At 39.2% G+C, this 26,268-nt stretch overlaps 2 protein-coding genes across 5 annotated transcripts in view; one reads left to right on the top strand and one right to left on the bottom strand.

Annotated features, from left to right (window-relative positions):
- Positions 1–12,691, top strand: part of cicb (capicua transcriptional repressor b) — a 49,020-nt gene extending 36,329 nt beyond the window's left edge. For 3 of the 4 annotated variants that reach the window (XM_052147583.1, XM_052147584.1, XM_052147586.1), the window contains 14 exons: positions 186–364; positions 633–765; positions 966–1,063; positions 2,511–3,363; positions 3,639–3,778; positions 3,927–4,087; positions 4,276–4,457; positions 4,820–5,284; positions 6,531–6,853; positions 7,177–7,334; positions 7,480–7,637; positions 7,769–7,903; positions 8,057–8,182; positions 10,796–12,691. In XM_052147583.1, the coding sequence (XP_052003543.1) occupies positions 186–364; positions 633–765; positions 966–1,063; positions 2,511–3,363; positions 3,639–3,778; positions 3,927–4,087; positions 4,276–4,457; positions 4,820–5,284; positions 6,531–6,853; positions 7,177–7,334; positions 7,480–7,637; positions 7,769–7,903; positions 8,057–8,182; positions 10,796–11,082 (3,398 nt within the window). In that variant the 3' untranslated portion in view covers positions 11,083–12,691. The remainder of the gene's footprint in view (positions 1–185; positions 365–632; positions 766–965; positions 1,064–2,510; positions 3,364–3,638; positions 3,779–3,926; positions 4,088–4,275; positions 4,458–4,819; positions 5,285–6,530; positions 6,854–7,176; positions 7,335–7,479; positions 7,638–7,768; positions 7,904–8,056; positions 8,183–10,795) is intronic. The other variant, XM_052147585.1, reaches the window with a different exon arrangement.
- A 783-nt stretch (positions 12,692–13,474) lies between these two features.
- LOC127658344 (zinc finger protein 420-like) lies at positions 13,475–25,895 on the bottom strand. Its single transcript, XM_052147587.1, has 8 exons — positions 25,541–25,895; positions 23,552–23,968; positions 19,804–19,964; positions 19,620–19,727; positions 17,314–18,095; positions 16,987–17,113; positions 14,712–16,289; positions 13,475–14,578 (listed from the first exon to the last, which is right to left on the bottom strand). The coding sequence occupies exons 2-8, from the start codon at positions 23,805–23,807 to the stop codon at positions 14,417–14,419; spliced, it is 3,174 nt and encodes a 1,057-aa protein (XP_052003547.1). The 5' UTR covers positions 23,808–23,968; positions 25,541–25,895; the 3' UTR covers positions 13,475–14,416.
- Positions 25,896–26,268: the final 373 nt, after the last annotated feature.

Genomic DNA, 26,268 nt, shown 5'->3' with positions numbered 1-26,268 from the left:
AAATATACATTTTGTTTTAATGTTTTGTTATAAACTAAAAATACATTAATACATTTTAAAGTGTGGCATAAATGTTCAAATCCTTTTTTGGGGGGTCACTGTGTATATGCTGCTTAGTAGATATGTCATGAAATGTACAAAATAATATCCAGTCCTTCCATTAAATATTTTTGTAAATATTTCAGAACCTCCGTCTGTGTCAATGGGGATGGAACTCAAGGGAGTGGGTCCCAGCATGGTGAGCGTGTCAGAGCGAAGCGGAGGTGAGGGACATAGTCAATTGCCTCGTCCCCGTGCCTTCTCTCAGAGTGCCATGCACAGTCTGGAGAGGGGCAATCCACAGGCACTAGCCGAGCTTACACAGGTAGTGGATGCAACCTAACATAAGCCAGTTGTTCCCAATCCTGGTCCTGGAATACCTCAGCACTGCGCATTTTGGATGTTTACTTAATCTGACACTCCCTCTTCAGATCTTGTAACCCCTACCAATGAGCTAATGAGTTAAATCTGGAGTGTTAAATAAGCGAGAAATACAAATTGTACAGTGCTGGTGTACTCTAGGACAAGGATTATGAACCACTGACATTCATTTTCAGAGATTCGTGCTCATCTAATACTTCCTGTGTTTTTAGATGTGTGGTGATGGTGCTCAGGTTTCAGGGCGGGGTGCTTTCTCACAGACACAGAGGGGGGTGAGTGAAGATATGACGAGTGATGAAGAGCGCATGGTCATCTGTGAGGAAGAGGGAGATGATGATGTCATTGGTGAGTCACACTTCATCATCTGAGAAGCTTTCTCTGGTCCTTAAATCTTTGATAGTTTTCTAAAAACAAGTTAGGAAGTGCTGATGCCATATATTCCTGTCATAGCTTTTTGTGGAATTCAGTACCATTTTGGTACAGTTTCAGTAATGTAAGGTAATTTTGATTTATCATTTATTATTGTGTTTCATGGTCTCACTCAGAGGACTCCTATCCAGGCAGCTCCATTGACCTGAAGTGTAAGGAGAGGGTCACAGACAGTGACAGTGAAAATGGATCTGGAGATGAAGGAGAACGCAAGGTATCATTTCTAATATTTTGTATTTATCAGTTAAACTGTCTATCTACATTCACTGAGCACTTCATTAGGAACACTATGGTCCTAAAAAGTGCCCAACGTAGTCTTCTGCTGTTGTAGTCCATCCGCCTCAAAGTTTGACATGTTGTGCATTCTGAGATGCTATTCTTCTCACTAAAATTATACTTTGTGGTTATCTGAGTTACCATAACCTTTCTGTCAGCTTCAACCAGTCTGGCCATTTTATGTTGACCGCTCTCTTCAACAAGGCATTTACATCCATAGAACTGCTTTGGATGTGTTTGACTTTGACACACTGGACGTTTTTGTTTTTGGCACCATTCTGATTAAACTATAGAGACTGTTTTGCGTGAAAATCCCAGGAGATCAGCAGCTACAGAAATACTCATACCAGCCCATCTGGCACCAAAAATCATTCCACAGTCGAAAACACTGAGATTCTGATGGTTAATGGGATTATAGCTCCTGACACGTATCTGCATGATTTTATGCATTGCACTGCTGCCACACGATTTACTGATTAGATAATCGCAGGAATAAGTAGGTGTGCAAGTGTACCTAATAAAGTGCTCGGTGAGTTTATGTCTCAGTCTTTCTGTCAGTGTAAGTTTGGTGTCAAACTGAAAGTTTGGTTTGTGTATAGTGTCCAAAGATGAGATTCACGCAATCCATTTGAATTTGAATGATGTCTCCTTTAAAATCCTTTCTGTCCTGTAAAGTCAGTAGTTGATCAAAAACAACCAAAAATAAACATTTAATTCTAATCACGCATATGCTGTAAAGAACCCGTGCGATTTCACTTGTTCACAGTTCCATTCACTTGTTCTACATATCAGTGTAGATACTTGTAAATAATACAGATTTTTTATGTAAAACGTATTGTGGTGTATCGCAATCTATTTAAGTGTGTCGTATGTATAGCGATATGCATCGTATCGTTTGGTGACTGGCAATACCCAGACCTATTACTCACCTTCATACTATTCCGACCCCTTATTATATTCTTTCCTCTGTGAAACACAAAAGGACATGTTCCATATAAAGAAAGTAGATGTTGATTTATACTGTGAAGCCCCCAATATCTCAAGAAGTGTACAAAAAGTAGTCCATAGTCTGAATGTTTTGAAGCCACACAATAGCTTTGTGTGAGAAAAAAGTGTAATGAAAGCCGTCATCCACTGTTAATCTTTAACATACCATTCAACCCTGCAAAAAAATCGGGTGAACTAGAACTATTTGCTTTTCTTTAGAACTAGGGAATTGCTTGTGATCTGTGAAATTCTTTCCCCAAATTAACTATTAATGCAGTGTACAAAAGCGATTACATTTTCATTAACTAGTAAAGGACCTGTGTCATTGCATATCCCTGCTGTCTTTATTCCCCTTTTTTCATTTCTTTCTATTCTCTATTTTTGTTATTTTTCATCAGAGAGTTTTTGCTCCAGTGATTTGCTCCTCATCTTATGGCCCTGGTCATGGTCGGAGTGTGTCCCTTTCCTCCTATCCCACCTCCAGACGCTTTAGCGATGTAGCCTCGAAGAGGAAGCAAACGATGGAGGGAGGTGATGTAGAACGAAGGGAAGGTGACGAAGTTGTGACGCAGTCTCTTCCCCAGTCCTCTAGTCAGTCCATCCTGGTCAGTTCTCATGGGGGAGTGTCGTCAGTGCTTGGAGGAGTGAGGGTGGCATCCACTGTTGTCACTAATGTGGTGCGTCCTGTCATCAGCACGCCGGTGCCCATTGCCAGCAAATCCTCTCATGACAGGAAACCCGCTGCCCAGACACAATTGCTCATCGGACCTGGGGCCACAGGAAATGTGGCGACACCCTCAGTTGGAGGGCGTAGTTACTATTCCTCATCTTCACCCAATCCTGTTTGCGCATCAGCAGGACAAGGGGGACTGGTGACCAATTTAGTATTGGGAGGCACATTCCAGGCCCCACCCACTGTACAGCTTGTCACGCCTCCTCCACCAAACCCAGCCTCTCATGCCTCAGCTCATAGTAATGGTCCACTGCCTCTGCCCTTGCTGCAGACGCACATTCTCCCTTCTCCCTCATTAGTGCCCTCATCAGGCCAAAAACCGATAACACAGGTCCAATACATTCTCCCAACCATTTCTGCCAACAATCCCAAGAGCCCCTCCCCTCAGCAGGCCAGTCAGCCAACCAGTATCTTCACCCTACCCACAGCTTTGCCCACTCATGCCTCACTGGCCAATGAGAAGCAGTCGGGATATGTGTCCAGTCCTACTGTGGGAGTGGTTAGCCCTGGAACCAGAGGTGAGTATTCATAAAAATATCTGATTTAGATGTAAATTGTGTTGAAAAAAAAAAAAAAAAAACATTATAAGAATGCAAATATGTGTTAAATACATCACCAAAATTCTTGTTAATTTGAAAACGTTCAATTTTTCATTGTATTGTGGCTCAGAGCCACTATCACTTTGGCTTTGTGTTCTGTACAAATACTGTTCTCCATTGTTTTGTGCTGTGCCAGATAAGACAATGTGTGCAAGATCCAATTATTATAGTTCTTTTTTTTTTTTTTTCTGCAGTACAAACACAGTCACCAGTCTTGCCGGGCAAGATGCTGGTTCCCATGGCAACAGTGAGGGCTGCTCCTGCCCCTCCTCAGCAGTTTCCATTGGTAGCCCCTCCTCTTCCTGTTCAGAATGGAGCACAGGCAGGAAGCAAGGTGATATGTCAAATGTTAAACTTTTATGTAACAGCAAACTGACACAAAGTAACTCTTATGTTCAATTGTTATTATAGCAGTAACTTTAATTGTAAGGTGATAGAAATATGTTTTAAGCAGCCTGTTTTGCTTTCTCCTTTTTATCTAGATAATTCAGATAGCTCCCATGCCTGTCGTTCAGTCGCAACTCCCCTCTGCTGCACCAGTGCAACCTGGGAGCCCGTTTTCTGTTACTATGGGAACAGCTACAGTGGTTGCCCCAGGCTCTACCCCATCTCAGACCATACTGCTACCGCCCCCACCAACTAGGTACAGCATGCACTCTTACAGGCATACTGAAACTCACCTAGCCACACACACACGAAAGATCTGCCCTCTTCTATTTTAACAACTCCTACACTCAAGTGCTGCAGCACTAGAGAATAACCCTTACTTGCTTCTCTCACTATAAAAGCTGTCTAAACTTATTTCTGCGAATATTACTTTTTCTCTCACAGAATCACTTATGTACAGTCCACCCCTGGGGTTCACTCTCCTTTGCCATTAGTTCCCACGACAACAGGCTCCTCCTCTCAGACAGCTTCAGCAGCACCTGGATCTGCTTATGTGCCATCAACACTGGCAACCTTTGCAGCCATTGCTCATCCAGGGCAGACTTTAGTGCAGCCTCTGATAACAGGTCAGTTGTCTCATAATAAATCAGAACATTATTGTGTTGATTCTAGTGAACAATATTTCAAACAAATCATCAAAAATACCCAGAAGGGCATGATCAGCTCTACAATTTAAATAAAACTGAAACTCATTTGCATTGTTCTGTTCTGAACTTGAATTGTTATTTGCATATTGGACGTTTGTTAAAGCAATCATTTACTCGCTTTCATGTTGTTCCAAACCCATATTTCTTTTGCGGAAGACAAAAGGAAACATTTTGAAGAATGATGAGGCTTGTGAATGTTGTGTTCCATGGCAGAAATTATGACAGAATTTTAGGTCTGTTGCATTGCTGTTGTCATATCTCATTGTCTTCTACTGCACCAGGTCAGCCATCGCTGTTGGCCACAGCCCAGTCTCCCTGTGCACCTCATGTTCCAGACATCACCGCCATCTACACCCCCACAAATGTGACCTTGGCCACCGGGGTGGTGTCCATGGCGACGGTATCACCTAGTGTAGTGTACACGGTGTCCAGTCCATCTAACCTATCTCCTCACATCCTTCCTAAGCACACCACAACAACCTGCATGACCTCCATGACCTCAGATAGGCAGGTGAACGTGCCTGCACACTCTGAGCGTCAGTTGCACCAAGACAGAACACTGTATTGGCAGCATAAAGATGGGCAGGTCTACATGCAGTCCTCTGACAGGCAGGCTGAAAAAGTGTCTCTCTCTCAGACAGAGAAACTGTTCCAGATACCTAATAAAGGCAGCAGCTCAGCTGCGCCTCCATCAGGCACCTCTGTGCCACTGCAACCTGGAAGTCCTGCTCAACCTTCTTATTCTGGTCAGATTCTGCATGAATAATAAACAGATATAAGCATAATAAACTCCAGTGCTCAGTTCCAAAATCTAGTAAGCTTCTTACAGAGGCAACATTTTAAGGCAGCATAAGCATGCTTACGACACGAAGGTCATTGCAAAAGGTAGGTAGCTTAACTGTGTTCCCACCATAAGCCCAAAGAATACTTCGCAATTTTATCATCAGCAGAGTGCTTGAGCACTGAATGCGTGCAGCCTGAATTTTATATTGAGAATAAGGATGTGACTGGAATTATTTTCACTAATTAATGGGGGTACAAGGTGGCAACATTCACTATTGAGACACTGCTGTCATGAAGTGCTATAACATGAAATCTGCGCTTAACAAGAAGATATGACTGTTGAAACAACAACAGTTGATGTGCACGTTAAGAGCGTGTGTGTGAGGAGGTCAGGAGATAACTGTATATGGATAACTCATGTCTGAAGAAATATAAAGACATCTTTATGGTTCTAACCTCCTGAAGAGAAACAGTCTAGTATCTCATATGCAGCCGTGTACAGTCAAATGAAGTACACTTTGGAAGGCTAACGTTCGACTGCATGCAGGTGAATGGCGTCAAATCCAAAGTACAGTGCATCCGGAAAGTATTCACAGCGCTTCACTTTTTCCACATTTTGTTATGTTACAGCCTTATTCCAAAATGGATTAAATTCATTATTTTCTTCAAAATTCTACAAACAATATCCCATAATTACAACGTGAAAGGAGTTGTAATTAATAATAATAATAATTAATAAATAAATACTTATTTGCAGCTGTATCATACAAATAAATAGTTAAAAAATCATATATTGTGATTTCTGGATTTTGTTTTTTAGATTATGTCTCTCACAGTGGACATGCACCTACGATGACAATTTCAGACCCCTCCATGATTTCCAAGTGGGAGAACTTGCAAAATAGCAGGGTGTTCAAATACTTATTTTCCTCACTGTATATAATGCTAATGTAAAACTTTATTGAAATTATTTGCGAGTTAAGATTCTATTTTGCCACACAGTTATTGCCTAAGTAGAGCATTCCTAGTTGGTCATTCATGTGGTTCCATGACAGCTAGGATACTACCTTTGAATGTAGCTGCCTATATTTGCAGCGAAGCAGCTCACTAAATTTTGGAACAGATTTCAAGTTTCAATTACCATCTGTGTTCAAGCTGGTGTTTCAGCCCCATAGTTAGTGACAGAAACTCTCATCTGTCTTTCAACAGGCAGTGCACCGGGGACTCCCAAACTGATCACAGCAAGGCCTCCTCAGAAAGTGAAAGCCACAGTGGCCAACATCCCAGTGGGCAGTTATGATGGAGGAGGGAGAGGCAAAGAGAGAGAAAAAGAGAGGGACAGGGAGAAAGAGAGAGAACGAGAGAAGGACAAAGAGAGTGCTAGTCACTTCTCATTTGAGGTAGAAAAGCCAGGTGAGATGAGCTCACCTGCAGCCCTCCCACTGGACGAGGGACCAGCAGAAGTTCCCGCTCATCCTGTAGCAGAAGGTGGAACCACCAGTGGGCATGGCAAAGAGGCAAACGCTAAAGAGGTTCGGACCCTTAACTTGGCTGTCAACAACATTGTATGATTCATTAGTAAATATAATTTTCAGTCATTTTTATGTCAGGATATAGACTATGGTTATAAATATAATGTTGTGAAGTAATTTATTTAAATTAAATAATTGGTAATATTAATAATTATTTTGTGATTAAAAAAACTTTTCTCTTAAGGCAGTTGCAGAAAAATATAGGTAGGACTAATAGCAATTAGTCCAGCTTTTTATTGCTGCAAGGTAAATGAAGATATAAAGTACCTCCCATTTTAACATAACACATTTTTAATTTCATCTTTTCCTTTCACCCTATTCAGGCTGAATGGAAGGACTCCCACCCCTCTTCTCCATTACCTCCCCCATCTGGATCAGATCCTGCCCCACCTCAACCTCATAGTGATAAAGATGCACCTCCTGCTAAAAAAATCAAAGCTCGCCCCCCACCACTCAAACGACCTTTTGATTCTGTTGACAAGTATGTTTTATGAAATATGGCATTACCATTGATACTTATATGTTTTTTCTTCAACTCTTTCTTTATTTCATGTTTCCATATTCATCATATGTGCAAAACAAGTTGAGATTGGGAAATATTGTAACATGATTGGTTATGTGTGCAGGGTCCTGTCAGAAGTGTACTTCGAGGAGCGCTTTGCAGAGCTGCCAGAGTTTCGTCCAGAGGAGGTGCTGCCTTCTCCAACCCTGCAGAGTCTGGCCACCTCCCCACGAGCTATATTGGGCAGCTACCGAAGAAAGAGGAAAAACTCCACCGGTGAGAGTAAGACTCACACCTCTGCACCAAACAATAATAAATCGTTTCTCAGTGTAGCTGTTTCTGAAAAGTGAATTGAAGTCCCATCTTGTGTCAGTTAATATTTATTTATCACATCAAAAATCTTTTGTGTGCAGACCTGGACTCATCCACAGAAGATCCCATCTCTCCTAAAAGGAAAAGCCGTCGCAGATCTAGCTGCAGTTCAGAGCCTAGCACACCAAAAAGCGCCGCCAAGTGTGAGGGGGACATTTTCACCTTTGATAGGCCAGGTAATATTCTGCCACCCACAAAAGCTTATTATAAACCCTTGCTTTGCAATTCTGCAGCTATTGTTAGCGTGATTCAATCCATTATAATTACTGTACATTGTTATTTCCCCAATCTTTGTCTTTATTATATTCTTTTCCTTCTCTCTGGTACAGATGGAGAGGATGTTCTAGGGGAGCTGGAGTTTGACAAGGTGCCCTACTCCTCTCTCAGGAGGACTCTTGATCAAAGGAGAGCACTTGTCATGCAGCTATTCCAGGAGCATGGATTCTTCCCCTCAGGTAACACTTGTACTGATACTTGTATAGAACTGTACCTCCCACACAGCTCACAGAGAGTACACAAAAAGCTCATAACTAAAATAAAGTACACAACAGATGATAAAAATCACAACATTGACCGCATATACATGCATTTATGAAAACATTTATTCCAGGGTTTTTGCAGAAAGAGGCATTCTGAAACGTCATGTAAACTAGAACACCGGTTTCCTTACGTCATTCAATGGATTTAGAGATAGCGGTTAAATACACCTAGGTTTCTCTCAGAGAAAGTGGCTTATTGTGGCCATGTAAATGCATAAGCAGTATTCTAACCATTTTTTTTTAGGAGAGCACGGTGCATGAACAGACCATATAAAAAAACAAAACAGGATGGTCCCAACAACATGTCAACACAACGGAAATAATTCAAAATTTCTGAGAGTACAGTGGGAAAATTACATACACTATAAACTATGTCCCTCACGTCCACGTATATGAATTCCGGAGTTTGACTTAAGAGGAAACCCCACTATTGCAGCGCAATTCTGCTGCAGGGCACAATAGAAATAGATATGTGCATGGTAACCATTTTTAACATTGAGTTAACTGCAATGTTTCATAAATGGTTAATCAATTTTTGTCTACAGGGAGTCAGGACGAGGGAATAAAGAATGTTTATTGCAATGGAATTTCCTCAAACACCACTCAAAACAGCAGCAAATAAAGTGCACATTGAGCTATGAGCCTTAATAACACATTACATATATCACCAAATGATGGGGCAGCAAATGCATGTATTGTTGTGTGTGGAGTTAAGCAGTTTAAAATCAAATGGTATTGAACATGTCTAATTATTGTTAAAAGAAATATGCACAACAGAGCAAAGGGGAAAAACACTCTCTTACTATTTAAAAAGTCCTGACAATTTGCTTGGTGAAAAACAGCCTGGAATCATGTTTAATGGTGTCATATTGCAAGCTGAACTTCTTCAGAAAGCAGCGCAACAAATGAAACTCAACGCAGTTGTTTCGTGATACATTTATAAAAGTGTACGGTCTTTTAACTGAATAGCGTTTTTAATATTCGAATAGTGGCGCGTCGAGCGGTTAACCGAATGTCAAATATCCGTACACATCCCTAGACAGAAAGTGAAGGAAACAAACACAGCAACATTTCTGGAATATCTAGAAATAAAGCAATGAAACAGAGAATAATATAGCGTAGTCTTCCCCAGATCCCATGTTTGTTATTTACACAAACATTGCGGGGAAATTACATTGCTGTGGAGAAAGCTGATTACTGATCGAGCCGCATGTGTACAGGAGTAAAGAGAAAGCCGCAAACACAGCTCATGTAAACCCATGCCCTGATTTCAAGCCTTACGCAACTTTCTCATGTCCATGTAAACATAGTCAGTGGTTTGAAATTGATGTTTTAGAAAAATATAAATAATTTAATAAGGCCAATGTTTTTCACCAGGTGTCCTTGAACAGATATATAGAAATGTATAAACAAATTCTCTTTATTTCAAAGTGGATTTGTAAATGTTTTATTTATTGTTTTTATAATCTAAGCAGATGCTATTTGCACCCTGGTGCAAATAATGGTATATGCCATTTACACCCCTAGTGCAAATAGTTTCAGATACTATTTGCACCCATATTTAAATATAAACTTACAGTATATGGGCATCATTCCAGTGTTTTTATTGTGTTTATTTAGAGTCCTTCAAACACACTTCATTAACCTCTACCCCTTAACCTAACGTTAACCTTACCTTAGATAAAATAACCTTGGTTTTACTACAGTACAGTGATATTTTTTGTAAGTTTACAGTAACCACAATATTAACCCTGTTACTATATTATTATCATATTCCTATACTAACAGAATTGAATTAAAACTATAATTTCTGCCAAAAAAATACGGCTACTACAATATTAGTAATACAGTGATGCAATGTACACACTGCAACGGGAACAAGTGCAATCTTCAGACCCCGCCTCCGGATCAATCCCTTCTCTGAACTCCTCGACATTCACGTGACCAAATCACTGTGATGAAATCAACATTAATATTAATTTGTATCTATTATTTTAAGGAAATATTAAGAGTGGAAACAGGAAATCTGATGGGAAAAAGAGTGGAACAAAAGGCAGATTGTACCGCAGTCAATAGGACAACAGTACACATTTTCACACCGTCTTTACTCCCCATGCCAATGCAGTTACATCTATTGACTGGTTTGTTGTATATTCCTGTGGTTTCACAAGACTATTGGGGTGCAAATATCTGCCCTGTGTGGCAGATGCTATTTACACTGTGGTGCGAATAGACACTCCATACATTATTTGTACTTCTCTTATCATCTACAATTGCTATTCTATATTCAAAGTCAAGACAATTCTGTGTTGTAAAGCAAAAAATAAAAATAAAAAAAATTATATTGATCAAAGATTAAATTGTTAGTGATAATATCTCACCTGTGGTCCTTAAGTTAGCTGAGAGTCTTAAGTTGGAAGTCTACTATATACATTAGACAAATAGTAGCATTTATTCTCTCCTTTTCTGTATCTTCAGCTGCCTAACATTCTTTTTCTCTTCCTCCCTTCCCTCTCTCGCAATCAATAGCTCAAGCTACTGCTGCGTTCCAGGCGAGATATGTGGATATCTTCCCCACTAAGGTGTGTTTACAGCTCAAGATCCGTGAGGTCAGGCAGAAGATCATGCAAACGGCAGCGCCATCTGAAACTGCCGGAGCTTCAGACCTCTTATCCTTACCGGGACCTTCAGAGGTGGTGGCCAGTGAAGGAGGTGGTGGGGCAGAGCCTCTGGAGAAAGATGTGGAGCGAGAGAGTGAGCAGAACAGCCCAGAGGAGCCCAGAAATGCAGGCAATTCACAGGACTCCACTAGATGAGGTTGATAAACAAGCTTCTGCCTGAAGGATGACAGGATGGCTTGAAGACAAGATCTCCCCTCTCAATATCTGCATAATCTACCTTTGTTGTCTTGTCTCTGCTATTACCAACTCAGAAGGACATAAAGAGAATATGCAAGAGTGACATTTTCATGTAAATGGAGCAGATGTGGGGATATGCCTCAAAATGATTTGGGGTTTTGAAACTTAATTCTTCAGTATTTTATGTTACTAAAGAGACTTTGAATTATGAAAAGATTTAAAGTAATGTTGACATACACAGACACTTACCTACTTAAACACAAAAACATTTGCATACACCATAGTTCGTCTTGAATATACACACTTGAATTTACAGCATTATCTTAGTCATTTGGCTTCCTTTGGACTTGGAGACTAGAGGATTGTGGGCTTGTCCTGTATGCCAGTGAAGTCACGCTGCTGCTGCCTCTAGAAGCCGGGATGTGCTAGGGCACCCAATCCCTTTTGAGGCTGAATTGTGTTTTTATGGCCTGATTGGCTGTAGCTTGGCCAAAGGTTCTTTTTTTATTGGCTCATGGGTTACTGCCTGTCATTGTGAGGCTGGCCTCCATTGGCTGAGTTTAAGTGATAATGAAGACTTGCTGTACTCATATTTTTTATATTTTGTTTCTCCCCCTGTGGTGTTTTATTTTTGAAGACTTAATGGAGAGCTTTATGGCACTGAATACCTTCAGTGAGGGACTAACCTTAAACTGTGTGCTGCCATTCACAAACCTTTTCGTCCTATGATTGGCTTTGGTGGTTGTCAATCAAACTGGAGTCATTCCAAAACCTCTGATTGGCTTGCCATGAAGAAAGGTAATGGAAGGGAAGTCAACAGGCACATGATAGCCATTGATTTATGTTTTTCCATATATTAAGAGATTCCACATATTTAAACATTTCTTTCCTTGCCTTTTTTAATTCAACGCTTGAGCTGGTGAACTACCGAGCAAAGAGAATGTTGGGAATATATTCTTAAGAATTGTATTAACCTTTTAGAGAAAATGAAACTTTTTCAATATGTATCGGTAATTCTACAGGTCATTACATTATAATATTTCTCATTTTAACTGTTCTTATTAATGCATTGTTCTTGTGCATCTGATCCATATAACCTATATATACTGTTTTCCTATTAATATACTCAGAGGGATGAGTTCAGGTGTGAATGTTTTTTTCCACCCTCTACCCTTCCTCCAAGAGGCACTTCCACTACCTTTTTTTTTAAATGTCTCTTTCTCTTGATAGTCACAAATGTTTCTTTTCTTACCAGGAAGTAATTACATTGGCCTTTATTGTCAGACACTCCAACCTTCTTTCTGCTAGGTTTTTATTTTTTTCACCACTTACATTCCTCCCCTTCCTCATTCCTCTTTCTGTCACTTTAGGCTGTGAGGTGTGACTGAGAGGCCATCCATGTTGATTTTCTCCTGCAGCGCTGGTCTTTGTTGTACATAAATACAGAAGAGTCCAAAGACTCCAACCAGAATAAAGAGCATAAGCATCATTAAAAGAAACAAAGCCAGTATGTGAAATTAAATTGTAAAATAAAGGATGAATAAAGAAATATGGTTATAAACTTTTCTTACTGTGTTACCTTGTTTTGATGATTTACATATATATATATATATATATAATACTTTATACTGATAAACTCTAAATTTGTATATCAGTATGCAAATAAATAGATGTTTAAAGAGACAGCTTCTTCTTTTAAGTAAATGCTAGGAATAATTCATAAATTCTAACTCACAGGAAACATGAAGTTCACATACTATAAGATTGTGGAATACAGTGGTAGTCTATCTGACATGTATGTGACTCTGGGATACCTACTACAATCCTCTCAATTGTTTAAATAATGTTGGGATATTACAATGAAGGATCAGCATAAACCTACAAGGTTTATAGGTGCCATATAAATGTTTTCCCCATTTTCCAACCCTCTCTTTGGCCCATAATTTATTCAACATTACTAGCATCCCTAAATTGCAAAAATAAATCACTGGTTTAAAGAAATAATTACTGGGTGACAAATTTGCATAAGTTCACAAAGAGGCATTTTTGTGGCTTAGTTTCAATTAATGCTCTTTTTGGACTGGGAAGAACATTGAGTTTTAAAAGTTACTATATGTTTTCATAGTACATACAGTATACACTTTTATCTCAAAAGATCAGGATATGGCACATTTATGAATAGTTAAACAATACCAGATAATGAGGTATTACTCCAAATGCAAGTCCTTATTTTATAGTTAAATGTTTGTGGTTTGTTAAAATATTTGTAATCACATTTCTTGACTTGCTACCAGTACAGGAAATTAACCTACAAAAGTATGCTGAGAATAATGATGTATTCCATCTCAAATTAACACAGAGTTAAAAAGTGAATTCATGATTGCAGACAATAGTGCAGTTGTAAAGGCACACATCCTCAAACCATTTACAATAGTGGTAGAGATAAAATTTTTACATTTATTTGCAACAACTATCCAAGTCGCCATTATAACTATTAAAAAACTGCTACAAATAACATACAGTGTATGAACCAAGAGATGTGATATTGTAACACATTTACAATTAATTGCAGCTAGGACATAATGGATAATGCAGATTTGCGTTCCAATGCCTGTCCATGCTGAGCAGTAACAGATATTTTGAACACACTTTTCCATCATTTGTTTTGTTCATCTTTGGTACCTCTTCACAAAATCTGCAGGTCAGATCGTAGCATGTTCTTTAACAAATCACAAATATCCTGTATTATACATTTCTCCATTGTAAATGGGTGTAATTCTTCACTTTTGAAAACTTTGCTTTCATGCAATCCTTCTGGATCTGTCCAACTGTCTGAATAAGATAAGACATATGTCATATGCGGTAAGACATACTGTCCATTCCCAACACATCCTATCATGGACTTGGGGTATCTTCAGTTGCATCTTTTAAAATCAGACCTCTCAGAAGGCTGTACAGGCCACTCATGTCAGTCCACTAGATAGCGGAAATAACGTTTGGTCACAAAAATGTGACCTTTGTCTCAACAAAGTGGAAATATGGCTGAAAATAAGTCATTTTGAGGTTTGCACACATTAATGAACTTCAATGGAAGTGAATTCCATAGTACTGTTGAATTGGAAACATTTATCTCAAACTGCTCAATTCAATCTCTGGTTTTCACTTTTTTGTACTTCCACTTGTTCAGTTCTGTTCAACCATCACTACTTCTCTTTTAATCACACTCTTCAAATTCTGAAGAAAATCCATGACCCAAAATGGCCATTGGAGTGCTGCACTTTTCTCAGTTCTCTCATATCAACTGCAGGTTGTCCACAGTCATGGCTTCCATGTTGATGCCCCCTTCCATTGCTGTGTGGTACAGCTCTATGGCCTCTGCCAGGTCTCCACTTGTCTCTATGATGGCTATAGTCTCTCCAAACTCATTACACAATATAGTAGGCATACCCGGTGTCTGGAAAAATTTGAGAAAAATGTCAACAATTGTTCATAAAAAAAAATCACTTATTAGCTACAATATATAACACAAGGGAAAAATATGTGGTAAATACCACAGTAACAGACACACAAAATTAACAGCTGCCTACCTGTGCCAGATTAGATGTCTGTATCTGAATGACTTGGGGCTGTCCAAGCTGCACTTCCTGTTGGCAAAGAGCCGGTATTGCTGTTGCAAGGTCCATTTCAGAAGCATCCATAACAGCAACGGTTGCTATATTGGTTTCTGCAGTAGTATCATCACTGTGCAATGGTTGTTTTTGTGTAAGAGTGTGGGTCTTACGATGGTTCCTAAGGTTTGAGACAGTCTTGAAGGTCTTTCCACATACACTGCAAGCATGTGGCCTCTCACCTGTGTGTGTATGCCGGTGTTCTGCCAGATGCATGCTCTGCACGAAGCCTTTGTCGCAGAACTCGCACCGAAATGGACGCTCACCCGAATGTGTGCGAAGGTGCTCACGCAGGTGTGTGTTCTGTCGAAACCGCTTGCCGCAGATTGCACAAGGATATGGACGCTCACCAGTATGAACCCTCTGATGCAGTGTGACACTCGAGGCAGAAACAAACAGCTTTCCACACACTGGGCAAGGGTGAGTCTTCGCAGTAGACGAGCTGGAGCCTCGTGGCCTGCCGGGCCCAAGTCCGTGACTTAGCTGATGCAGGCGAAGATTTGCAGGAGAGTTTAAGCGCTTACCACAGATCGTGCAATCCAGATTGGGTCTTGCCATCGAAGGAGCACACTGCTGCTCAGTACCATCCATCAAACCTGATGCCTGCTGACCTCCAATGTGGGTGTCCTGGGAGATGCTGTTCGGCTGTGTTAGGTTAGGATGTTCCTCTAGACAATGTAGGTCTCGTTGGCGCTTGCGCAAGAACCCCTCAGAACAGTGTGGGCAGGGGTAAGGTGCTGGTGACCCTGGGTGATGAAGAAAACGGTGTACTACAAGTTTAACAGGACGGATAAACGTAGCAGAGCAGTCTGGACAGGGTGAAGGTGTGACATTGCTGTGAAGATGCTGACGGTGTTGACGGAGATTAGAAGATTGGCTGAAGGATTTGTGGCAAATGTCACACCTGTAGGGACGGACTCCAGTGTGTGTGAGTCCATGGCGGGAAAGATTAGCAAGAGATGAGAAGGTCTTTCCACACACGCTGCATTGGAACGGACGCTCGCCGGTGTGCGTGCGCAGGTGGTTCCGCAGATGGATCTGCTTCTTAAACGGTTTCCCGCAGATGTTGCATTTAAAACGTCTTTCAGTGGTGTGAGTGGTTCGACGGTGCTGCAACAGACGGATCTGCGAGGAGAATCTTTTTGTACACATAGTGCAAGGTAATTGTGGCACTATCTCAGCAGCAGAAATGCTGTGTTTACCTTCCTCCACTCCACCTCCTTCCACAATGGCAGTAATTGAAATGTTTGGGTCATCCGTAAGCATATTGTCTCCATTTTGGGCTTCTTTATCTGTTAGTTCAACATAAAGCCCATTTTCTGCATGCTCTGCAGACTGTGAGACCACAGCAATACCTACAGTGAGATTAGTGCCTGTTTCACTAAGCTCTTTTCTTTCATCGGTCACAGGCAGTGCCTGTCTTTCTTTCCTCCATGCAGACTCTCGTTCCTTTGCTCTTTGAATGATGGAGAGTGGTGATCGCTGGGCCAATACAAACTTTAGAGGGGAGAAGGTTGATTTTAAGTATAATAATTTCAGTATACCGTTTACCAAAAACACGACAGTGGGATCATGTCCTAATAACATAATTGTCTTTCAAAACCCTTCTCTTATCTACAAGGTTCCTACACATTTAGAATAATGAATTTCCATTAGTTTTGCAGTTGTTTCAGAATGCTGAATTAAAAAATTCAATAAAAATGTATAATAATAATATTATATATAGAGAGAGAGAGAGAGAGAGAGAGAGAGAGAGAGAGAGAGAGAGAGATTTCAATCACAAAAAGCAATTTCTAGCCAATTAATTAACTTGGAGCTGAGCTGAACTATAAAATCTTATAATAACATATGTCTTGACTTTTCTATGATTTTTCATAATTTTTCCAGGCCTGGAAACCAAAATTATAAATAGCGGTAGTACTTGTATTTCTAGGTTTTCTTTGACAGCGTCTCATGAACAGAGTGTCATTTGATGAATGAAAGCCAAAAATGTTCTGTCTACAAATGTGTGAATGCTTCATGAAGCCTCTGAACAAATTCATATATAATAAATAAGGGGCACATTGTTTGTGTCCTAGTAATTGTGAAGGTGAAGGTCTGTTCTCTCTGTTCTGAACATCTATACCACTACAAGCACTCCAAAGTATGGATCGAAGAGTTGCAACACATTTCTTTGAAAAAAATCACCCATTACCTGAGAGGCTGGCGCAGCTGTCTCACCGGTTCTATGAGTACGGCGATGGTACAGGAACTTCGTCATGTTGGTGAAGGTTTTGGCACAAAATGGGCATCTGTGCAGTGGCTCAGAAGTATGGGATTTCCTAAGGTAAAAATATCTTAATTAAAAAATAAAAATGCAAAACAGTTTCTGTGAGAGTTAGGTTTAGGGGTAAGTGTATTGTTAGGGGATATTAAATACTGTATATTTAGCATAAATTAAAAAACAATTGGTGCCAATGGAAAGTCACCACCATGATAGAAAAAAAAATGTGTGTCTACTTGTGTGTGTGTGTATGTGTACCTGTGCATCATGAGTGTCATTTCTGTGGTGAAGCCATGTCCACAGTCCACACACAAAAAGCGTGCCTCACCAGAGTGTGTGCGCATGTGTGTCTGAAGTGACACCAATTTCTTAAACACTTTATCACACTCTGGGCACTCATGTGTTCCTTGTTCATGCACACGAAGGTGTGCCGCAAGCCGTTTGGCTGTGGTGAACGTTCTTTTGCACTCCTCACACTGAAGACTGCTGGGTGAAACGAATGTCAAACTAGCGGAGCGGGAAGCGTATGTACGCTTACCACCAATAGCTTTGCCAACTTTACTGCCCTCCTCTGATCCGTCGCTTCTTCCTTCATCCTCTCGAACCATAGAATAGTCTTCATACCCCACCATCACCCCAATGCCCCCACTCTCCTTGTCCTGGCCTAAGAAGTGCTCCCCCTGGTGTTGAAGGAAATCCTCTGGTGTGCTAAACAGCAGATTACACTCAGAGCACTCATACGGATGAATTATTAAAATTTCCTCCTCTTCGTTCTTTACAGTGTTCACCTGACCAGAGGAAGGGATGAGTTTCAAAGTGGACACATTGTCCATCCTGATAGGATCAGCGGGTAAGAGAGGTGCAAGGAGTTTAGCTCTGCGGAGAGGAACTGAAGCAGATCCATCAGCAATAGCTTGGGCGGAGCAGAACTGTAGGCGGAGCATAGCAGAGGTGGAGCCAGGCAGGGATGCATTTGCTGGCACCGACATAGATCTGGGAGGGGCTGCAGACTTAGATGGGGCTTCATGCTCTCGAAGAGCCTGAAAAATAAAGGCAACAAAAGTAAGCTGTGAAATGGGGACCTGTAACATCCAAAGAAAAAGGTGGTGATTTGGCCAGACATTTTCACACTGAACATTAGTCATCACTAGATGGCAAATATCTGCACGTCCACAGTCTGGGCACCAACTGTCTGATGCATACTGCACTCAAAACTGGGAAACTTTTTCTCGATCCAAGCAGCTTTAATCTGATAGGCTCATTTGAGGGAACTTTAGTCAGTAAAAGCACTCAGGACATTATCAATCTGCATAGAAAAAAGTTGTGTTCACAAGATTTCAGGTTGATACAACAAGCCGTTTTGAGGATGAAATAATTGCTGTAGTTGCCAAAGTTTGCCAGATTTGTGACATCAAATCTTTTAAAGACATTCAGAGGATTGTTTGAGGCATGTAGTAGCAAGTAAAGCAGATATCCATAAGCAGAACTACACTCTGTGACCACTTTATTAGGAACACCTATACACACATATTATTCCTGCGATACTCTGCCAATCGTGTGGCAGCAGTGCAAGGTATAAAATCATGCTGATACGGGTCAAAAGCTTCAGTTAATATTCCCATCAATCATCAGAATAGGGGAAAAAAACTATCTGAGTGTTTTCGACTGTGGCATGACTTTTGATGTCAGAAGGGCTGGTTTGAGTATTTCTGTAACTGCTGATCTCCTGGAATTTTTAAGCACAACAGTCTCTAGAGTTTACGCAGAAAGGTGCCAAAAACAAAAACATCCCGGACAGCAGCGAAGCGCCACCCCTCACCTGTCAATCAATTGCTGGGCTAAAACAAGAGTTTAAACTGCCGGTTATGTGCAGATTTAAAAGGAAATAACCATCTGATCGGAAAACTCCACTAAAATAAAAACTCCACTAAAATAACAGATTTTTTTTATGTTTCTTTGGCTTTTATTACTTTTTTGTGGTTTAGTTTAATGCAGCACACTGACATAGTGATTGATTTATGTCGTCATGAAACCAGAGACCCTCCCCTCGAAATCCAAACACAAGTGTTCACAGGAGACGCGTTTGATACCAGGTGGAAACAGCGATCCATCTCGGCTGACCACTTGTGAACAGATTACCGAAAACAGCTTAATACCAGGTGGAAACAGGGCCTTAGATGCCTTTTTCTGTCTATGAGGGCAATTTTTAAAACAGTTGAAGTGCAATGAATGTGAAATTGCTGTACAATGTAATGCACAGTTAAGAGGAGCGATATTTTGGGCCAATATGATTTCATGGTTGGCAGGGCTACACAGTATGATGTTGCAGAAGTAGAAACCAAGCAATCAACAAAATGTCCTGCCATCCTGTGTCTGGTTAGGACAAAAAATTATTAAATGGATGAGATAGCTTTTATCAATTGTTACCTGGTTAAGACACAATGTAAGAAACCTTTTTTTACACAAAACCCCCTTTACAAGGCTATCCACTATGTATGTCACATGTGGTGCCAACAAGAATGCAAAAGTATTTGTATTTAAATGTATGAATGCATGGAGCAGACCTGGGCTAAAGTTAGGATCTGGCCTGCCCTCTGTTCATCCAGGACTAGATTTTGCACATTGAGCGACTGAACCGGAGTGACTGAACCATCAGCCTGAAGAATAAATTCCTGAAACAGAACACAACAGGAATTCAGATGCAGCAAAGAAGACAGGATATCAGAGTCTTGATGTCTGTATACTTACTGCTTCAGTGGTCAGGTTGCTATGAGTACTGCTTCTGCTGTGTGTCTGCCTGTGTGCCAACCATAGTTCAGGTGTGTCAAAAAGTGCCAGGCATTCAAGACACTGGTACTGGATTGGTGTTTCTGCATCGACAGCACCCACCTCTGTGACCTCACAGACCTCTGAAAATAAAGAATTAACATGCCGATTACATGCAATTCCAAAGCCCATCTCTAAACTAAACTTTCAGGCAAGGTTTCAACAATTTCTCATAAATTAATTTCCATGAACTCTCCTGTTGTTGACTACTGGGGAAAAAAAAACTATATAAAATAAATATACAATTATATATATATATATATATATATATATATATATATATATATATATATATATATATATATATTTTTTTTTTTATGTATTTATCGGCAATGAATCATTAAGACAAATTTATAAATCAGTTTGTCTAATTCTCCCTGATGAAATGTTTTTTTTTTTTTTATTACAAGTTTTATTACATTGTATCAAATTTAGCTTAAAGCTGATACAATGATTGCTAAACATAAGATGCTATATCTGCACAGAGTTCAACATGAACAGGTTTTCACTCATTTAAGAAGTTTTGCCTCTTTCATTCTTTACATTTTGTCCTTTATGCACTGCTACATCAGCCATCAAAGCACTGCTTGTTCACTCTCTGACATCAAATACTCTGCTGTGTTCAATGTTCCTGTTATTATGCAAAATCCATAGGTTTATTTGTGAGGTGCTGTGGAGAGTATTTGTCAGAAGTCATTCTGCAGATTCTGTCTGGCACAGCTTTAATTAATGGTTTAGCTGTAAAAAGGCTCATCAAACTGTTGGATGCCATGAACTACATGTTGTCCCCCGGTAATATTTATAATCTATCATCTGTGCACTTTTGAATATGCAGTGAGGATCGACCTGTGTCATGAGCAGGATTGGGAGGGTTATTTTTTAAATGTATTACACTACAGATTACAGAATACATGCTGTAAATGTCATTTGTAATGTATTTCATTAGATTACTCAAGGTCAGTAATGTATTATAAATACTTTGGATTACTTCTTCAGCACTGGTAGATTTTTTTCAACTGTTCAGAGGATTCCAGTACAGTTAGACAAAATACACATGATAAAAATACATTCTCTGAAAAACCTAAATATCTTATGCAGCGTTGTTTCTAAAACAAGATTAATCTAACTGATCTTGTTTTAAGGATTTTTAGATATTTATATAGGAAAACAATGTGAGAATACGATTTCCCCTAATATCAAAGGTCTTACTAGAAAAAATAAATTATGATCTAACATGAATTTTCTTGATAAAAATATGATCGTGCCTAGTAACATGTGCATGTAAAATGGCTAGAAATTGCATTTTAGCTTAGCGTAAATCTGTCAATTTACACAAGGTTTATTTCTGTTTCTTCTGCTCCAAACTTGCTTCAAACTTGCTTCTCTGTCTGCTCGTATGAATGTAACACATCATAAGAAAGTGTTTCACTGCTGTTCAAATGCACTTTGGATCAAATAATTTATATGAATAAATGTTTTCCATCTGAAAGGACTAAATATTAAATGAAACAAATGACAATAAAATGCAAAGTAATGTCTCCAGTAATCAAAATACTTTTTGAATGTAACTGTATTCTAATTACCAATTATTTAAATTGTAACTGTAGTGAAATACAGTTACTTTTATTTTGTATTTTAAATACATAATCCTGTTACATGTATTTAGTTACTCCCCAACCCTGGTCATGAGCTAGAGCAAAGTCTTTCTTGCAAGTTACTGTCGGCCATCTTTGGAATGCTCTCGGGAGGCAATTTCCAGACATGACAGTGCAGCTAATACTTCTACTTGAATGGGGAAAGACCGAAATAAAAAAAACGGTTGGTCAAGATAATGATCAAAGAACATATTTCAAATCAGCCAAAATGTGATAATATTGGAATCATAATTTATGCTTCTTTACCTCGTATTAAGCTAAAAAAAAATCCCGGCTGTTATAGCTAATGTGCATGCATTTTAGCGAGTTGATTGACAGGCGATGTCTGTTTCTAAAAGGTGACTTTTACCTGTAAGGCGGGACTTTCTACATCCGTTGACCGTAGGACGCTAGAGCTTTTTGGTTGGGCATTCCAGTTTCTCCTATTCATTTAAATAGAAGTGGCCTATCTCTGCTAAATCATCTCTGGATCCAGTTACACTGAAGCATGTCATATTAAGTCTGGGATGCGCATAAATGCTTTTGTGCTGCTCTGTATTGGAGCTTTTCGTGTTTTTTTATTTTTGTGGGATAAGCGGTTATAGTTATTTAGACTATTTGATTGCTGAATATCCATTAGTTACCTTGTTAAATGGCTGTGCTTAGCATCCATATATCCCTATGAAACATGTCTGATTGAGTAACATGGACACAATGCAACCTTAAACATGGGTTCCTTAAAGGGATGTTCTGAGTTCAATACAAGTCAAGCTCAATTGACAGAATTTGTGGCATAATGTTTATTACCACAAAAATTTTTTTTGACTCGTCCTACATTTTCTTAAAAAAAAGAGCAGAAATCAGGTTACAGTGAGGCACTTACAGTGGAAGTGAATGGGGCCAATTTTTAGAGGGTTTAAACAGAAATTTGAAGCTTATTATTTTATAAAAGCACTTGCATTACTGTAATTCTTCTGTTAAAACTCATGTATTATTTGAGCTGTAAAGTTGTCAAATCATAATTTCTACAGTCATTTTAGGGTTTGCTGACATTTCCTCGTCATGGTAATAAAGTTGTAAAACTGGCTATAACTTTACACAGAAAAGGTTAGTAAGTGATTTTATCACACTAAAATTATATTTACACACATATCCTTCATGTTTTGTGGCTAAACTTTTGAATTGCTCCCATTCACTTCCATTGTAAGTGCATCACTGGAACACAAATTTTAGCTTTTATTTTTTAAATAAGAGTTTGTGGTAATCAACATTATGCCACAAATGCTGTCAATTGAGCTTAACTTGTATTGAACACAGAACATTCCTTTAACATTGATTAGTCGACAAATAGCTAAGACAATGCACCGACTGGTCAATAAGTAGTTTTAAATTGGTAATTTTGCACATTCCTTTTACCTGCAAATTTTGTATTACAGGATGAAACAAATACCATTTCAGACACAACTGTTCTTTAATAAACTAAAAATTGATTTCTGAGAAAAAGGAGTTAGCTCAGCTAAATACATCAAAACATCAAATCGCAATACTTACAGAATGCCAATACTTTAAAAATCACAATACACATCGAATCGGCAAGTAACGTTGTAATAATGAATCTGGAGGTCTGTGGCAATTCCCAGCCCTATCATACGTCTTCACAAGACTTTGAATATGATGGATGAGCCACATTGACTACTTTTAGGATAGTTTTGGAAGCTTTAAGGTGAGGCACTGTCCACTGACATTGTATTGAAAATTCTAGATATTCATTAAAAAAAATCATTTTCTGTACATAATATAAAAGTGAGTAAATTATGAAAGAATTTTCATTTTGGGGTGAATTATTCCTATTAGTTCCATGGCTTTTTCACATCTGGAAAACAATATTTAAAAATTACATGACCTATGAAGGTTTTCCATGACCATGGGAACCCTGTTTAGCGCATATGAAAATCAGATGATGATCTGACATGTAAAGCACGGCCTTCCTAAAACACAACTTTTCTCATCTTGTGCTCTCAAATACACAAACTCACCCTGTCCTGCCTCCCTCATGTGCAGCTCCTGATGAAGCAGCAGTTCGTCTGGATTCTTGAGGATAGCTCCACACTCCAAGCACTGATACTGGCTCTCCCCAGTCTCATAATCCTCATGGCTGTGAATGGCTTCTACCTCATCCCCCTCTCCTCCAGTGTGGATCTGCTGGTGCACCAGAACCTCCTCCAAGGTATTGAAGAGCTGCTGGCACTCACTGCACATATACTGATGCTCCACATACTCCTGGTCACTCATGGTAACTGCAGGAAGTTACAGTTCTAAAATAAAAACAATTGGTGTGCTGAAGCGCAGATGCAGTGCTGTGTGATCACAGAACAGAGGTTATGAGTCACGATCACTGGGCGGGTCGAGTGTGCATTCCCATTCCAGATATGTGTTCTCAGCCTCAAAATGACCTGAAGAAAAAAAAATCCAACTTATGCAATACAAATATCAGACTTTCAAACCTCCAACAATTTGTCTGGCACTTTCATACTCTATTAAATGACAATTCAATAGCTCAGCAGTTAGAGGGTCTTAGGAACAGATTCCCAAAGGTCATAAATTATACTGTGATATATGTTTTTAGGGCTGTCAAATTATCATATTAATTCAGTGATTACTTGTATGTAACAAATTTATAAAAAAGAACACGTTGAAAAATTAACTCAATTAATCATGTCTTCGGACCGTAATAAGGAATATTCCTACCATCGGAGCAATTCAAGCTTGAAGTAAAACCTGTTTTCTCCGGGGGGCAGTAAGCAAACTCCAGCTGTGTAGGCAACATGCACTGACAGCCGACAGATGCTTGTTATTGTGTTCAAACACAGCTTAATGGAGCGCAAATCTGAACGCAGTGATCTCAAGGTGTGTTTTTCTAAGTTTCAAACTACTTTTAACTTGACACAGTGATTCAGCCTGACACGTGTAAATTGACACTTCCTTAAACAAGCCCTTATATTAAATATATCTCTGACAGATTTACGAATTGAGTTGTAAAATGGATGGCTGTGAACTGTAGGCCAATGATTGGCTAATGTTCATTAATATGGAAATAAAAAATATATTTGAATCTAAAGTCAATTTTTGTATTGTCTTATCAATGCTTCTCAATCAAACTCATCTGCCACAATAATGTAACGCATTTCAATTATCTGAATGGCAATTTCTATAATATATATACAGTATATTATTTATAACTATTTTAACATAACTATTTATAATTAATCATTATACATTTAATTATTGGTATTCGATTTTGAGGGGCTTTCTATGCAAATATTTATTTATGCGATTAATTCATCGGCATACCATTTAATTAATTCATTCAATTAAATAATGTATTTTAACGTTTTTTAATCATAATGCAATATACACCTTTTGAATAAACTTCATAGGCAGCTATGCATTTAAAGAGGCAGTTTATAAATATATAAATAAATATATATATATATATATATATATATATATATATATATATATATATATATATATATATATATATATATACATACATACATACTCTCATTGTTTACTCACCCTGTTCCTGTTGTTCCAAATCCATATGATTTTCTGTTTTGAAAAAGTTGTTATGCAGTATGTTAGTCTCAGTCACCATTCACATACATTACATCTTTTTTCCCTACACTGAAAGTGAATGGTGACTGAGGATTTCCAGAAGACAGGAAGTCATGCAGATTTGGAACAACATGAGTGTAAGTAATTACAAAATGTTAATTTATTAGGTGAACTATTCCTTTAACATTATGCAGATATTTGTTATAATTCGAATGGAATATCATGACATATAACAGCTCTACTAGTAAAAAGAATACACAAATCGCGCTGCATTAACACAAAGCAATTTCACGCCACATCACAACCGCAGTTCTGCAGCAGAAAGGGCAAATTCGTTGACAATATAATAGCTTTTTAAAGCTAGTGTAGAGACTATAAATTGGACAGGTTTCGCACTTCTTGTTTACCTTGTGGCGAGCAGTTGGCGGCGCTCTTCAGATTTTGCCAGAGTTTATGTAGCGCACCGCTGTGTCCTGACTGAGCCACCCCGCTGTACGGCGGTCGTCAGGCGGCGCTCTTCACTTTTCCCCGCAGGTCTAAGAACGCTGAGCGAGGCCTTCTTTCCTCCTCAACCGCTTCCGAACTTTCCTTCGCGCGCACTGCAGACCGTCGTGCCGCTCTCGTCTGCCCCGGGCAAGCTTCCCTGTGTTCAGAATGCGTTTCCCACCAAAACGATGCAGTATTACTCTGCTCGAAATGCTGTTCGTAGAGATATTTCGACGTAGACACGTTCATGGATGTGGAAATGTACCGTTTGTCTGGCCTCTGTTTCTTGGTCTGTGCGTGCTGCCCCGCCTCGTGGGGTTTGCTAGTGGATTGCGCAAGGAGGTGATTGGATGAAATGACTGCCAGTCAAACTCTAGCTGTTGTGATGGACAGTCAATGCTGATTAAATCGAAACACCGAGATTCACCGAAAACAGTTGAATATTCAAAATGCCCAAACATTATGATATCCTTGCTAGGGACCCCTTCTTAAAATATAAAAGCAGCTTTACATTTGTATGCATAAATTAAAAACCCAATTTTACGTTGTGAGGAAAATAGTGTGAATCTATAAAGATAACATGTTAGTGAAATTAATTAATTGGCCTTTTTTGTTTTCATTGTATAAGTTCAAAGATTGTATTAAAATA

This window comes from Xyrauchen texanus, chromosome 17, assembly GCF_025860055.1.
Source record: "Xyrauchen texanus isolate HMW12.3.18 chromosome 17, RBS_HiC_50CHRs, whole genome shotgun sequence".
In the NCBI taxonomy this organism is placed as follows: domain Eukaryota; kingdom Metazoa; phylum Chordata; class Actinopteri; order Cypriniformes; family Catostomidae; genus Xyrauchen; species Xyrauchen texanus.
This window is presented reverse-complemented; position numbering and strand designations above follow the sequence as displayed.